The sequence below is a fragment of the Polyodon spathula genome, chromosome 16 (assembly GCF_017654505.1).
Source record: "Polyodon spathula isolate WHYD16114869_AA chromosome 16, ASM1765450v1, whole genome shotgun sequence".
Lineage (NCBI taxonomy): Eukaryota > Metazoa > Chordata > Actinopteri > Acipenseriformes > Polyodontidae > Polyodon > Polyodon spathula.
This window is the reverse complement of record NC_054549.1, coordinates 1050729-1064128: the sequence shown is the minus strand read 5'-3', so window position 1 is coordinate 1064128 and position 13400 is coordinate 1050729. Positions and strand designations below refer to the sequence as shown.

General features: G+C 41.5%; 1 protein-coding gene across 5 annotated transcripts in view; it reads right to left on the bottom strand.

The window, feature by feature from the left end:
- LOC121328750 (arf-GAP with coiled-coil, ANK repeat and PH domain-containing protein 3-like) overlaps window positions 1-10029 on the bottom strand; it is a 152899-nt gene extending 142870 nt beyond the window's left edge. For all 5 annotated transcript variants that reach the window (XM_041273782.1, XM_041273781.1, XM_041273783.1 and 2 more), the window contains exon 1: window positions 9849-10029. In XM_041273782.1, coding sequence (XP_041129716.1) covers window positions 9849-9895 — 47 coding nt within the window. In that variant the 5' untranslated portion in view covers window positions 9896-10029. The remainder of the gene's footprint in view (window positions 1-9848) is intronic.
- Between the last annotated feature and the right edge of the window lie 3371 nt (window positions 10030-13400).

The window sequence follows — 13400 nt, the reverse complement described above, 5'->3', positions numbered from 1 at the left end:
AGCAGATTTTATCTCAAATTATAAAATCATATTAGAGTACCACAGTGTCTAACTTCATATTGTAACCACGGCAACATAAACCCAAAGCAAATGAAGAAGGACAATTCTGAAAAGAAAATCCAATCAAGACTGAACTTGTAGAAACTAGCCCATCTGGTGCTGTCATCCTTAAGCAAGCTCAAGAATGATTCCAGGAATAGCGAACTGACTGATTCATATATTAGCAACACCCTATTCAGAGTTAGAATACACCACTGCGTTAGGGTATAGAAATCTTCAGAAGCTGTACCTTCACTCTATATTATTAACTGTATATACACAGCTGTTTGCTAAATTCACAAACATCTTCCATTTGTATGCTTTGTGTCAGTACATTTGACAGTTTATCACATATTAAAGAGACGTGAATTGAGTTGATTGTATATGCTGAAAGTCTTCAGAAACACGACTAAAAATTCAAGAATTTACTGATAAGTATCTTATGATTCGGCTAGCTTTTAAGTTAATTTTACTCCAGTGTTACTTGACTGCTTTGATATTCTGGAACAAATATTCCACTATTGGAACAAAAACAGATGTATTCAGTGTTTCACAAAGTTCATACTCGCTCGTATTACAGACTTTCTAAACGACTTTGTCAAAAATCTATCCCACAAAGGACAGCAATGCATACATGACGTCTGAAATCAATAACACCCATTCTCCTGCATAGAACACTCTACATTCTGGAATAGCTCATTTCAGGTACAGGAATTATTTTACTCTCAATAATTTTTTTTACTGTAATATAGTACAAATTATAGCGTTGTTTTCCAATTGAAATTAAATAGCATTAGATTATTAATATTATGAAATCATATTCGTACATCACCCAGCACTATGATCTTGAAAGAATACTGTTTTATTTTCAAACACAGATTAGTAACAGTCTTAAACTGAACAAGGTACTATTTTCAGGCAAAGGGAGGTAGGCAAATAATTTGTTGACTGACGTTCCTAAAATGTTGCAGTTTGTAGACACACTGTTGCAACTTGGGAGTAATACTGATCTTAATAACAGAATGGTATGAGTAAAAGGAATTTTGTTCAGTTTTATTTCAATGCGTTTCATGTAACTAAAAAACTTTCAAAAGTGGTACATTTAGAAGACACTGAGGGCTATACTTTCAAAGCTTTTACCACACTCTAATTCCAGTACAACGCTGCATATTTGACCCCCTCTGGACTGGGGGATAGGCGGGTATGTGAAAAAGTCGGATTTGAGAACATTTACAAAAAAAACATTTACACATCCATAAATAGGTTAGTGAACAAAAACAACATGCAAACTGCTTTAAACATGGGGAAATGCTTTGCTTTAAAAGTAAGCAAACGTAAACAAGATTAATTAGGCTACAAATACACAGTGTTGTTATGCGGTTTGCTATAAGCCATCTCCATGCAAAGCTTTAAAAAAAAAAAAAATACAAAACAAAACAAACAGTAAATGACGGCCTCTTCATTAACTCTAGAAGTCCCTGCTGCCCTGGTTCTGCTTTCCTAATATCTCTGTCATGGTAATTTGCGCTCTTTCTTGATATTGACAACAGCCAAAAAGCAGCTTGGTTTGAATATTGCTTCGGCTACTTTAAACAAACGGTCGGTAAGCATTGTGTTTATGAAGCTTGCTTTGTAATTCAAATGCATTTAAAAGCTACAACACCACACTGCCAATATCTGTCCCGAGAGATTTACAGTCGGAATGCTTGTCATTCATTTTGTTTAAAATGTTATCAGTATAACAAAAACACCATTTGTGAGCAAACAGATCCAATTCTTTTTATAGCTTTTATTTTTCTTTGAGTCAAAGAACAACTGCTGCCAGTACTGCAGTTACACAGAATGATGTGCTGCAGCAGCAAGTAAGTTTTAATAGGGGATGAAGGGGCGCGTGTGTACTGCTCAAACAACCTGTCAGAACGGAAACAAACAAGGTCTTTCTGATAACGAAGACTGCTACATTCTTCAAGAGTTTAGCCTTCTGTGCAAACAAACACAGGCGCCAACAAACGAGGTTCAAGAAGACTATTTAGAGACCCGAACTCGTGCGTTTGTAGAGCTGTCACCGTGATGCCTGCAGATGCCTTTAACCTTTTCTGTGCCAATCAAATAGAATGCTGCTTTCTGCTGTGTTGTGGTACAAATGGCACTTGTAAAATGGCACACACAGTGTAATAGTGATAGTGGCTGTGCTGGGGCACATGGAACTCCTTCGTTCAAACAATGCCCTTGACCTCTGGTAGAGGCTTTATTGACTCGGGAGTTTCAATATTAGCTCTTAACACACCACAGTACTGCCATTATCAATCAAATGACAGCCCTGCTATAGTCCTGTTATTTTCTATAGAGATGCCACCAACGGACGGCAAATGTGAGCCTGCTAATTCAAGGTTCCTAAGCAGGCTTCTGCTGTCAAAACTCACATTGTGTCACTGCCAGAAACATTCCTAAAAATAAAAAAAACTCCATCCCTGTTATTTTCTGTCTGTTTTACTCATAAATACCAGAGAAAGTTTCTGTAAATAGACAGTGTTTCCTGTGTGCTGACCCACACACACACGTGGTTGTCAAGCCTGGGAGCCTTTGATTTGGAGATGTATTTCTAAAAGTGTTGCACACAGGCACACACACTTCCTTCACACACTGACGGGATGTCCCGGCACATTCATTCACCAGCTACATATTATAGAAAGAAGAAATAACTGGTGGTGTTGGAAAGGGAATATAAAATAAGAATACAATAAGAGTCACCAGGGGCAGGCTTCTGATAACGTCACTTTGTGATTACCTCACCCTTACTATCAATCACATTAATCTGTCTTAAAACTGATTTCCACTGAGGAAGAAAGCAGAACATTTGAAAGTTTACAAGTAAGCTGTTGTCCAGGATTGCCCTGTGAAGCTAAAGTACAACAGCACAGCATCGATAACGAAGCCCTGCGATGTATCAATCGTTCTTAGAATTTTTAATCTCTTATAATTAAGCATTTGTATGGTAAAAAATATTTTAACATTCCTTTTCTGTAAAATGTCTGTTGCCTACACTCCTTCATGATTTTGTTGCTGTAAAGCTGTGCTGGGTCTGATGTACCAGCTGGGTATCAAGTAAGAAGACTTAAATACAGTGGAACAATTATGCCACTCGCGACCAGTTGCAGGAAGTTCAGCAGGGTTATCTAGAATTAAACGTCCTTTACTGACATTATGTAAAGAAGAATATTTTAGTTCACACAACTAGTAAGAGGTTTGCCTAACACGGTTATGTGACTCATAAGCGGGTGGGTTTTGGGAAACCATTATAAAAATCTGTAGCTTTGGGCGTTTTATTCCCCTGCCATTATGAAGTGTATGCACTGCAGCTTGAGCACACTATTGATTACAGAATACTGCAGTATTGGGATCCAGCTAGTACAGTGCTGTAAAAGCATTTGATCTATATTAAACACTCACTAATGCTAAACTTAGACTCAGTCTCCTTAAGGCAGGAACGACGCATGTACCCACTGATTATTGAGTCATTTATGCTGTAACTGATGGGGCTTATAATTCTTAACACACTCCATTTAAATATATATATCCTCCCTCAAAGAGCTATTGTTCACTGTGTTCCTGCATTCCGAGGGGAAGCTTTCAGACCTTTAACCTTGGATGTAAGGTCTGTGAACATGTGATGTCATTCACACATCCTTCCAGCATCATAACAGGGTTCAAACAGTGACAACAAACAGGACTGCCAGGCATTAGGGGCTGCCGATTCATCAGTTCACAAGGTGAACCGGGAAATTACTTTAACAATACGTAATGAAACCATGATTTAAACCAATGACTTAAATTGACTTTATTTAAATCGGCCAACCCTGGTCTGTACAAACTTCTGGACGCATCAACTATTTCCTCATCTCTGGCTGGTACCTAATATTTAGCCTTGAATGACATCTGGTGTGTATGGTGGAGATGTTATGTTACCCAAGGGTTTGGGTTTCTAGCGAGTTTGTGTAGACGAGCAACAAAAGAAAAAAAAAAAAAACTCCTTTATTGAAGGAGATCTGGACCAGAGCCTGAAAAATAAACATCTAATTATAAATGGTTACCTCACCAAGTGCACTGCCAGAACTGGAAAAGGCTCTGTGAGTGAAATTCCAGTCTTGGATGAGTGCCCAAGCCTCTGGCCATGGCAATGGGCAACAATAATACTGGAATAATAAGAAGAACCTCTCCTTGGACAAAGACTCCAGCGGGTACTCCCTTCACAACCAGCTGGGATGCAAAGCAACGGAAATGATATGCAAATCAAGACATGAGACCGAAGACAAACGAGGGCTTCACCCTGAAGAACCAGGACTGTTTACTGCAGCTTGTTAAGAAGCATTAGATTTGCTTGTTAAGCTTTTTTTAGTTTGAAGCAGATGACACTGTACTTTTGAAAAGAACATATTCTCTCTCTCATCCTATAAAAAGATGAGTAAAAGATTACACAGAAGAGATGCACATTGTATTATGTAACTTACACACAATTACATTTTGGGACACACAGACAGTTTCATGACATTAGGACAAGCAGTTCTCAAGACGTCTGTAAAAATGAAAGTGAAGTATTCAGACAGTCTTGATATGCCCACACGTTCTGATGCTTTCAATAACCCGACCTTACCAATCACAAATGGACAAGCCATTCTCTTTATACTGTATATGTTTAACAAAGAGCTCCTGTGAACCAGTTTTGAATGGTGCTGGAACTCATTCCTTTAGTAGTTGACCTTGTCTGTACAGAAAGCTCTTACCTGCCCAGCCTGTAAAGCCCTCTAATCCGCCATCTGTTGCTTTAGTAACAGACGGATGGAATGACATCAGTGATAGGGACTGAATTTACTGTAACACCTTGGTCAATCTCCTGGTTCACAGTGTTTCATTTTAATATAGGTTTCGTTAACATGGATAAAAATGAGCTTTTAAACAACTTTCCAGTTGAAACTATCTGAGTCTGTTCCATTACCAGCTGCTCTAACCAGTATGATGAACAGCAAATACCCATCTCATGTTAATGGAGCTCAGAGGTAAGAGAACACATCTGTTCAACAGTGAGATCATGATCCACCACAAGGACTGCACTGGAAGGCATGGGTCTTGAAACAAAACAAACAAGAAAGGTATTATTTGGCTTAGCTTTTAATTGCCGTTTCCAAAGCCAATTGTTTCGTTGCAACATTTTTAAACATATGAACAAAACTGTTCATCAGAAGAAAATCTCATGGCAACATTTTGATTTGGTGCCGAGTCATGGAGATACTTTAAGACCTGACTTGACAAAGAGAGGAAATTAGCTGCCAGGAACTGGTCAGACAAGCATCAACAGGCCTTCTCTCACTCCTACATTTACTTATCTTCTGATGCAAATTGTTAGGTACTTTGAAATAAATACTGGGTGTGAGAACATTCAGCCAGGCTTACAAAACTGTGATTCCCTTTGGGATCTGCAACACTGATAATCCTCATTAGGTGCAAAGCAGCAGCATGGGATTTGTAGTTCCAGCAGGACAATGCCCAGGCTCTCTCACACACACACACACACATACACACAGTCTGTCCAGCAGATCCCCTCTCTGCAGCAGCAGCAAGGCATTTGTAGGTCCAGAGAACAATGCCCAGCCTCTCTAATACCCACCACACCTCCAAGCTAAACACCAGTGTCCCTGACAATTTAAACAGTTCTGAAACAAGCTTGGAAGATGTACAGAATTGAAGAGTCAACTCCAATTTCTGAGATTTGAGGCGGTCTGGGCCACTTACAGAATTGCACTGTAGTAAACACACTTAATTCAAAACAAGGGTAAAAAACTATGAATTTTATTTTAAAATAACTTAAGGAAGTTCAACTTAAATATTACAGATCACCAAAATACAAACACTGCTAAATAAGAATCAGATGCAGATAGATCACACATGTATTCAAATGTCCAACACCTGCAGTTTTGTGCACCACTATACAGATGTGTTCTGCTTTAAACATAATTAGGGTTGTGCAGCCTCATCACAATGTATGGTCTTGGAGACAAGTTTAGCCCATGAATTGGATTTGCTGGGCAGGGATTGCACTGCTGATCTGGCAGTTACTGATACAGGAGCTCTGAATCGAGTCCAACACCAACCTGCTGATGCCGATAGGATACTCACTGCACAGTTTGTTTTATAAACAGTGTTCACAAACTCGATACAGCTTACAATACAACACATGTACGCCAAGTAAAATTCATCTCGTTTCGTTGTGTTGATCTGCTGGAAAGCAAGCTTTGGAAAGGTTTTAAGCCATTAAAAGCTTATGAGTCACGCTGTGCTTCCAGAGATGAGCTGACGGATTGATCTGAATCTGGGTGAGTGTGCTTATTAATCTCCTGCAATTCCATGGAGTCACTCTGAGTAGGCCCTACATTGGCAAATTAGCTTTGTACAGATTTCAGAAGATTCCTGTACATGTTCCTTAAAGGCATGGATAACCACATTCTATCTGTCGTGTTCTTTTCTTTAACTGATATGATTTATATTCCATTCATTTGTACAGCTGACCCAGCCTTCTCTTCTTGCTTCTCACAAGAAGATACTCTCCTACCATAAGACACAGGGAGGTCAACTGGGTATCTTAACTCACAGAAGACTCTCCAATAGAACAGAGGTGCCTGACAAACTTAACCAGGCAGACCGTCACATTTAATCTTACCCAGGCAGACCGTCACATTTAATCTTAACCTGGCAGACTGTCACATTTAAAACAGCCAGGTTGTTACCTCCCTAAACCAGGGGAGTGCAGTCTCATTTTTACATGTTCAATTTCCTACAACACTCACTCACATCTGTGTCTGTGTTTAATAGAAGTAAGATAGATCACCCTTTTCAGAGCACATGCATTCTGTTTTGTGCGGTATACTGTATGGGAGGTCTGAGAGGATATAGTTCACAGTGAGCAGGATTCGGGTAATTACTGTACTTTTCTTTCTCAGAAATGTCAATACTGATGAAGTTAAGCTTATTGGTTTGAGTTAGAAAATAAAAGAACCGTTTTCAAAAGAAATGTAACCCGTGTCATGAAAAAAATACAATATTGCTTTTTCATGTTTCTGTATATATATATATATATATATATATATATATATATAATATATATATATAGTATACAGTGCCTTGCAAAAGTATTCAGACCCCTGACCAATTCTCTCATATTACTGAATTACAAATGGTACACTGAAATTTCGTTCTGTTCGATATTTTATTTTAAAACACTGAACCTCAAAATCAATTATTGTAAGGTGACATTGGTTTTATGTTGGGAAATATTTCAAAAAAAAAAAAAAAAAAAAAAAAAAAACTGAAACAGTTTTTTAGCGGACTGAAGCAGATTCTCTTGCAGTATTTTCCTGTATTTTGCACCATCCATTCTTCCTTCAATTGTAACAAGATGCCCAGTCCCTGCTGATGAGAAGCATCCCCACGACATGATGCTGCCACCACCGTACTTCACTGTAGGGATGGTGTGTCTTGAGGCATGGGCAGTGTTAGGTTTGAGCCACACATAGCGCTTTGAGTTTTGGCCAAAAAGCTCTATCATGGTCTCATCTGACCACAAAATCTTTTCCCACATCGCAGCTGGGTCACTCTCATGCTTTCTGGCAAACTCCAGACGTGCTTTCAGATGGTACTTTTTGAGTAACGGCTTCTTTCTTGCCACCCTCCCATACAGGCCAGTGTTATGCAGAGCTCTTGATATGGTTGACTGGTGAACCATTACTTCACTCCCAGCCACTGAACTCTGTAGCTCCTTCAAAGTGATTGTTGGCCTCTCTGTGGCTTCTCTCACAAGTCTCCTTCTTGTTTGAGTGCTGAGTTTTGAGGGACGGCCTTTTCCTGGCAGTGCCTATGTGGTGTGATGCAGCTTCCACTTCCTGATTATTGATCCAACTGTGCTCACTGGGATATCCAAACACTTGGATATTATTTTGTACCCTGAATACTTTTGCAAGGCACTGTATGTGTATATATATATATATATATATATATATATATATATATATATATATATATATATATATATATATATATATATATATCCAATAGAAAGGCAAAGGTATCTTTTTGACATGGAAATACATTTTGATGTTTATACTGGGAGCACATTCTGACAGTGGCTTTGTTTAAATCATAAATGATGATTCCATCATAATTGGGCATTTCAAATTCGGGAGAAAAATCAGAAAAATAATTGGCGAAATCCAAAAAAATAAAAAATAATAAAAATAAATACTGTACCAACTGCCTGGGTTATTGAACCATAAGCAGTTGCCATTGTGAAAATGGAGCTTTTACTTGAAATAAAATCAATGTGAATCTGTGTTAGGGTAGCCTGCCATGGATTGAGTTATAGGGTTACAGAATAGTATATTACAATAGCCAGTATACACGCTAATCAGTGCCTGTTGTTAGCATCTGCAAAACCGGAAAATTAGACTCTTACATAACGAATGCAATTTGTTTTACAATGACGCACAAAAAGATGCCCGATCTGAAGCAACAGTGTTGGAATTGAAATACATGTGACGCGCTGTGCAAGCTCAACAATACAAAGCCAATCGAGATACTGAGACAGAGCCATTAATAATCTCCAGGTTTGGACGCCAGCCCAGAAATGAACCGCGTTTTATAGCGAGTTTGACTCTAGTGCAAACTGTACAACCACACACGCTTCAAGACATTCTCCACAAAAGTGTTTTTTATAGCATACTGTTGTATTTGGATGTATTTGTATAATAATGCGCATTTAACACGTTTTTGTCTTCCCTGCAAACCCGTACACGCACATTTGCATCAGCTAAATGCATCAGCCAAATGCACCCTCACCTCGCACCCGAGTCTGTCTCCACTCAGGCTAGCTTTGACAGCTGACAGCAGAGTCCTAATGGGGTTCTAAATGAGGGTCACATTTTCACCCACACAACATCAGACAGCATATGGAACTGATCAGTGATGTCATAGGTTTGCTATACAGTATCACCACCTACACAGAAATAATCATGGTATTAAATCAAGGTTCAGCTCATCTTATTTTTCAGTGTTTTCCTCCCAGTAATGTACGTCTACAATGCATCTGGTACTATCTGCAGTATAACAGACCGGAATTGTGCATTTGCGTGACAGATCTTAAAGACAAAAGCAATCCAGGCTGTCTGTGTTTGACCCGCGTTGCAGTTGATCTCAGTTCTATTGCATTTTAACGGATTTACACAAAGCAGTGCAGTATCCTAACATTGAACACTTCTATATATGAACGGCAAACGCGATATGCATTTGCCTTAATTGTCAATATTAACACTCCACATACACAAATGCATCATGAGAGCAGCAAACCACGGACCCACGTAACCATGTTCTTTCATTCAATAACCAACCGTATTACAAAACCCGAGATTACAACCCAGTAGAGCATGTAAGCCTTTCTTTTCCAAACAGAATGAACCATGCTATACTGCAGTTTTAATTATACATCTAGACAAACCGTATATGGCTGGGAATACGTTGTCCATTTGCTTCCAAATGTTTGTTAATTTTTGCAACCGCCTTTTTCAAATCAAATAGAATGTGTATAAAGCTATTGCGGCAGCTGCCGTCTACAGCGATGTGATTTCATAAACCTGCTGTACTGCTATTCCTTTCGACAAGAGCAGCGTGCACTGGGAACGCCGAGCAAAACCATGCTATTCTACTCGCAGAATGTAGGGCTCTCACATCGGCAGTCACTCACACACACACCCCTTTTCAAATCTTACCTGAATCTGGGAGAATCTTTAATGCATTCTTCAAAATCAATCGTCATGGTTCAAGCTTATTCCTTCTTCATAAACCTTCAATGTAAAATGCTCATTGCCTGGGACTGACAGGTGATTAAATATGAGCAATCCTGTATTCCTCCTGCGTTTCTGCAGCGCGCAGTTATTCCAGTGCAGTAGCTGTGACAATATGTTTCAGAGTAACCAGATTCCCCGCTTTTCTGTGCATCTACGGGAGGAAGGCGAATCAGGGATCGTCGCAAAAGTGTACATTTTTAGGCGCTTCCACGTTGTTTTCAAGCGGCTGTTCAGATTATCAATGGGCGGGTTAGATGGGATCTCCCAAACCAACATCTTATAAACTTGTACAAAAAACGTATAGCAATGCAATTAGGTTGTGTTGCTGTCATGTAAGCATTGTGTTTAGCTTTAATTGTGATAGGGAAAGAAGCCAAAGAATCCAATTACATTTTCATTCTCTCTGTAGCTGATCAAGCAAACCCTTTCCACGCGTTGATCTTCATTCTCTCCAGTCAACAACGGTTTATTTTAAAGAGAGCAATGGCAACTACTGACTTGGGTAACCAGTTAGCTACCCAAACGACTTATTCTTAGATCATTTACTGCTCATCCTGAGAGACATGCCTGACAGGATCTTACTGTCACTCATCCTGAGAGACATGCCTGACAGGATCTTACTGTCATCCTGAGAGACATCCTGAGAGAGACATGCCTGCACAGGATCTTACTGCCCATCCTGTGAGACATGCCTGACAGGATCTTACTGTCACTCATCCTGAGAGACATGCCTGACAGGATCTTACTGCTCATCCTGAGAGACATGCCTGCACAGGATCTTACTGTCATCCTCATCCTGACAGACACTGCCTGAGAGACATGCACAGGATCTTACTGTCATCCTGAGAGACATGCCTGCACAGGATCTTACTGCTGGATCTTACTGCTCATCCTGAGAGACATGCCTGCACAGGATCTTACTGCTCATCCTGAGAGACATGCCTGACAGGATCTTACTGCTCATCCTGAGAGACATGCCTGCACAGGATCTTACTGTCACTCATCCTGAGAGACATGCCTGCACAGGATCTTACTGCTCATCCTGAGAGACATGCCTGACAGGATCTTACTGTCATCTCATCCTGACAGGATCTTACTGAGAGAGACATGCCTGACAGGATCTTACTGCTCATCCTGAGAGACATGCCTGACAGGATCTTACTGTCACTCATCCTCATCCTGAGGATCTTACTGACTCATGAGAGACATGCCTGCACAGGATCTTACTGCTCATCCTGAGAGACATGCCTGACAGGATCTTACTGCTCATCCTGAGAGACATGCCTGACAGGACTCTTACTGCCTGACAGGATCTTACTGATCCTGAGACAAGCCTGCACAGGATCTTACTGTCACTCACATGCCTGCACAGGATCTTACTGTCACTCATCCTGAGAGACATGCCTGCACAGGATCTTACTGTCACTCATCCTGAGAGACATGCCTGCACAGGATCTTACTGCTCATCCTGAGAGACATGCCTGCACAGGATCTTACTGCTCATCCTGAGGAGACATGCCTGCACAGGATCTTACTGTCACTCATCCTGAGAGACATGCCTGACAGGATCTTACTGGATCTTACTCATCCTGAGAGACATGCCTGCACAGGATCTTACTGCTCATCCTCATGCCTGAGGATCTTACTGACATCCTGAGAGACCCACAGGATCTTACTGTCACTCATCCTGAGAGACATGCCTGCACAGGATCTTACTGCTCATCCTGAGAGACATGCCTGACAGGATCTTACTGCTCATCCTGAGAGACATGCCTGCACAGGATCTTACTGATCCTGAGAGACATGCCTGCACAGGATCTTACTGATCCTGAGAGACATGCCTGACAGGATCTTACTGCTCATCCTGAGAGACATGCCTGACAGGATCTTACTGCTCATCCTGAGAGACATGCCTGCACAGGATCTTACTGCATCCTGAGAGACATCATCCTGAGAGACATGCCTGACAGGATCAGGACATGCCTTACTCTTACTGTCATCCTGAGAGACATGCCTGCACAGGATCTTACTGTCACTCATCCTGAGAGACATGCCTGCACAGGATCTTACTGCTCATCCTGAGAGACATGCCTGCACAGGATCTTACTGTCACTCATCCTGAGAGACATGCCTGCACAGGATCTTACTGCATCCTCATCCTGAGAGACATGCCTGCACAGGATCTTACTGCACTCATCCTCATGCCTGCTCATCCTGAGAGACATGCCTGACAGGATCTTACTGCCTGAGGATCTTACTGCTCATCCTGAGAGACATGCCTGCACAGGATCTTACTGCTCATCCTGAGAGACTCATCCTGAGAGACATGCCTGACAGGATCTTACTGTCACTCATCCTGAGAGACATGCCTGCACAGGATCTTACTGTCACTCATCCTGAGAGACATGCCTGCACAGGATCTTACTGTCACTCATCCTGAGAGACATGCCTGACAGGATCTTACTGTCATCCTCATCCTGAGAGACATGCCTGAGAGACACAGGATCTTACTGCTCATCCTGAGAGACATGCCTGCACAGGATCTTACTGCTCATCCTGAGAGACATGCCTGCACAGGATCTTACTGTCACTCATCCTGAGAGACATGCCTGACAGGATCTTACTGCTCATCCTGAGAGACATGCCTGCACAGGATCTTACTGTCCTGAGAGACATGCCTGATCCTGAGAGACATGCCTGACAGGATCTTACTGCTCATCCTGAGAGACATGCCTGACAGGATCTTACTGTCACTCATCCTGAGAGACATGCCTGCACAGGATCTTACTGTCACTCATCCTGAGAGACATGCCTGCACAGGATCTTACTGTCACCTCATCCTGAGAGACATGCCTGCACAGGATCTTACTGTCACTCATCCTGAGAGACATGCCTGCACAGGATCTTACTGTCACTCATCCTGAGAGACATGCCTGCACAGGATCTTACTGTCATCCTGAGAGATCATGCCTCCTGAGAGACATGCCTGCACAGGATCTTACTGTCACTCATCCTGAGAGACATGCCTGCACAGGATCTTACTGTCACTCATCCTGAGAGACATGCCTGACAGGATCTTACTGTCACTCATCCTGAGAGACATGCCTGCACAGGATCTTACTGTCCTGACTCATCCTGAGAGACATGCCTGCACAGGATCTTACTGGATCTTGCACTGGATCTTACTGCACTCATCCTGACAGATCTTACTGCCATGCCTGCACAGGATCTTACTGTCACTCATCCTGAGAGACATGCCTGCACAGGATCTTACTGCCTCAGAGACATGCCTGACAGGATCTTACTGTCTCATCCTGAGAGACATGCCTGACAGGATCTTACTGTCTCATCCTGAGAGACATGCCTGCACAGGATCTTACTGTCACTCATCCTGAGAGACATGCCTGACAGGATCTTACTGCTCATCCTGAGAGACATGCCTGACAGGAGACCTGATGCCTGACAGGATCTTAC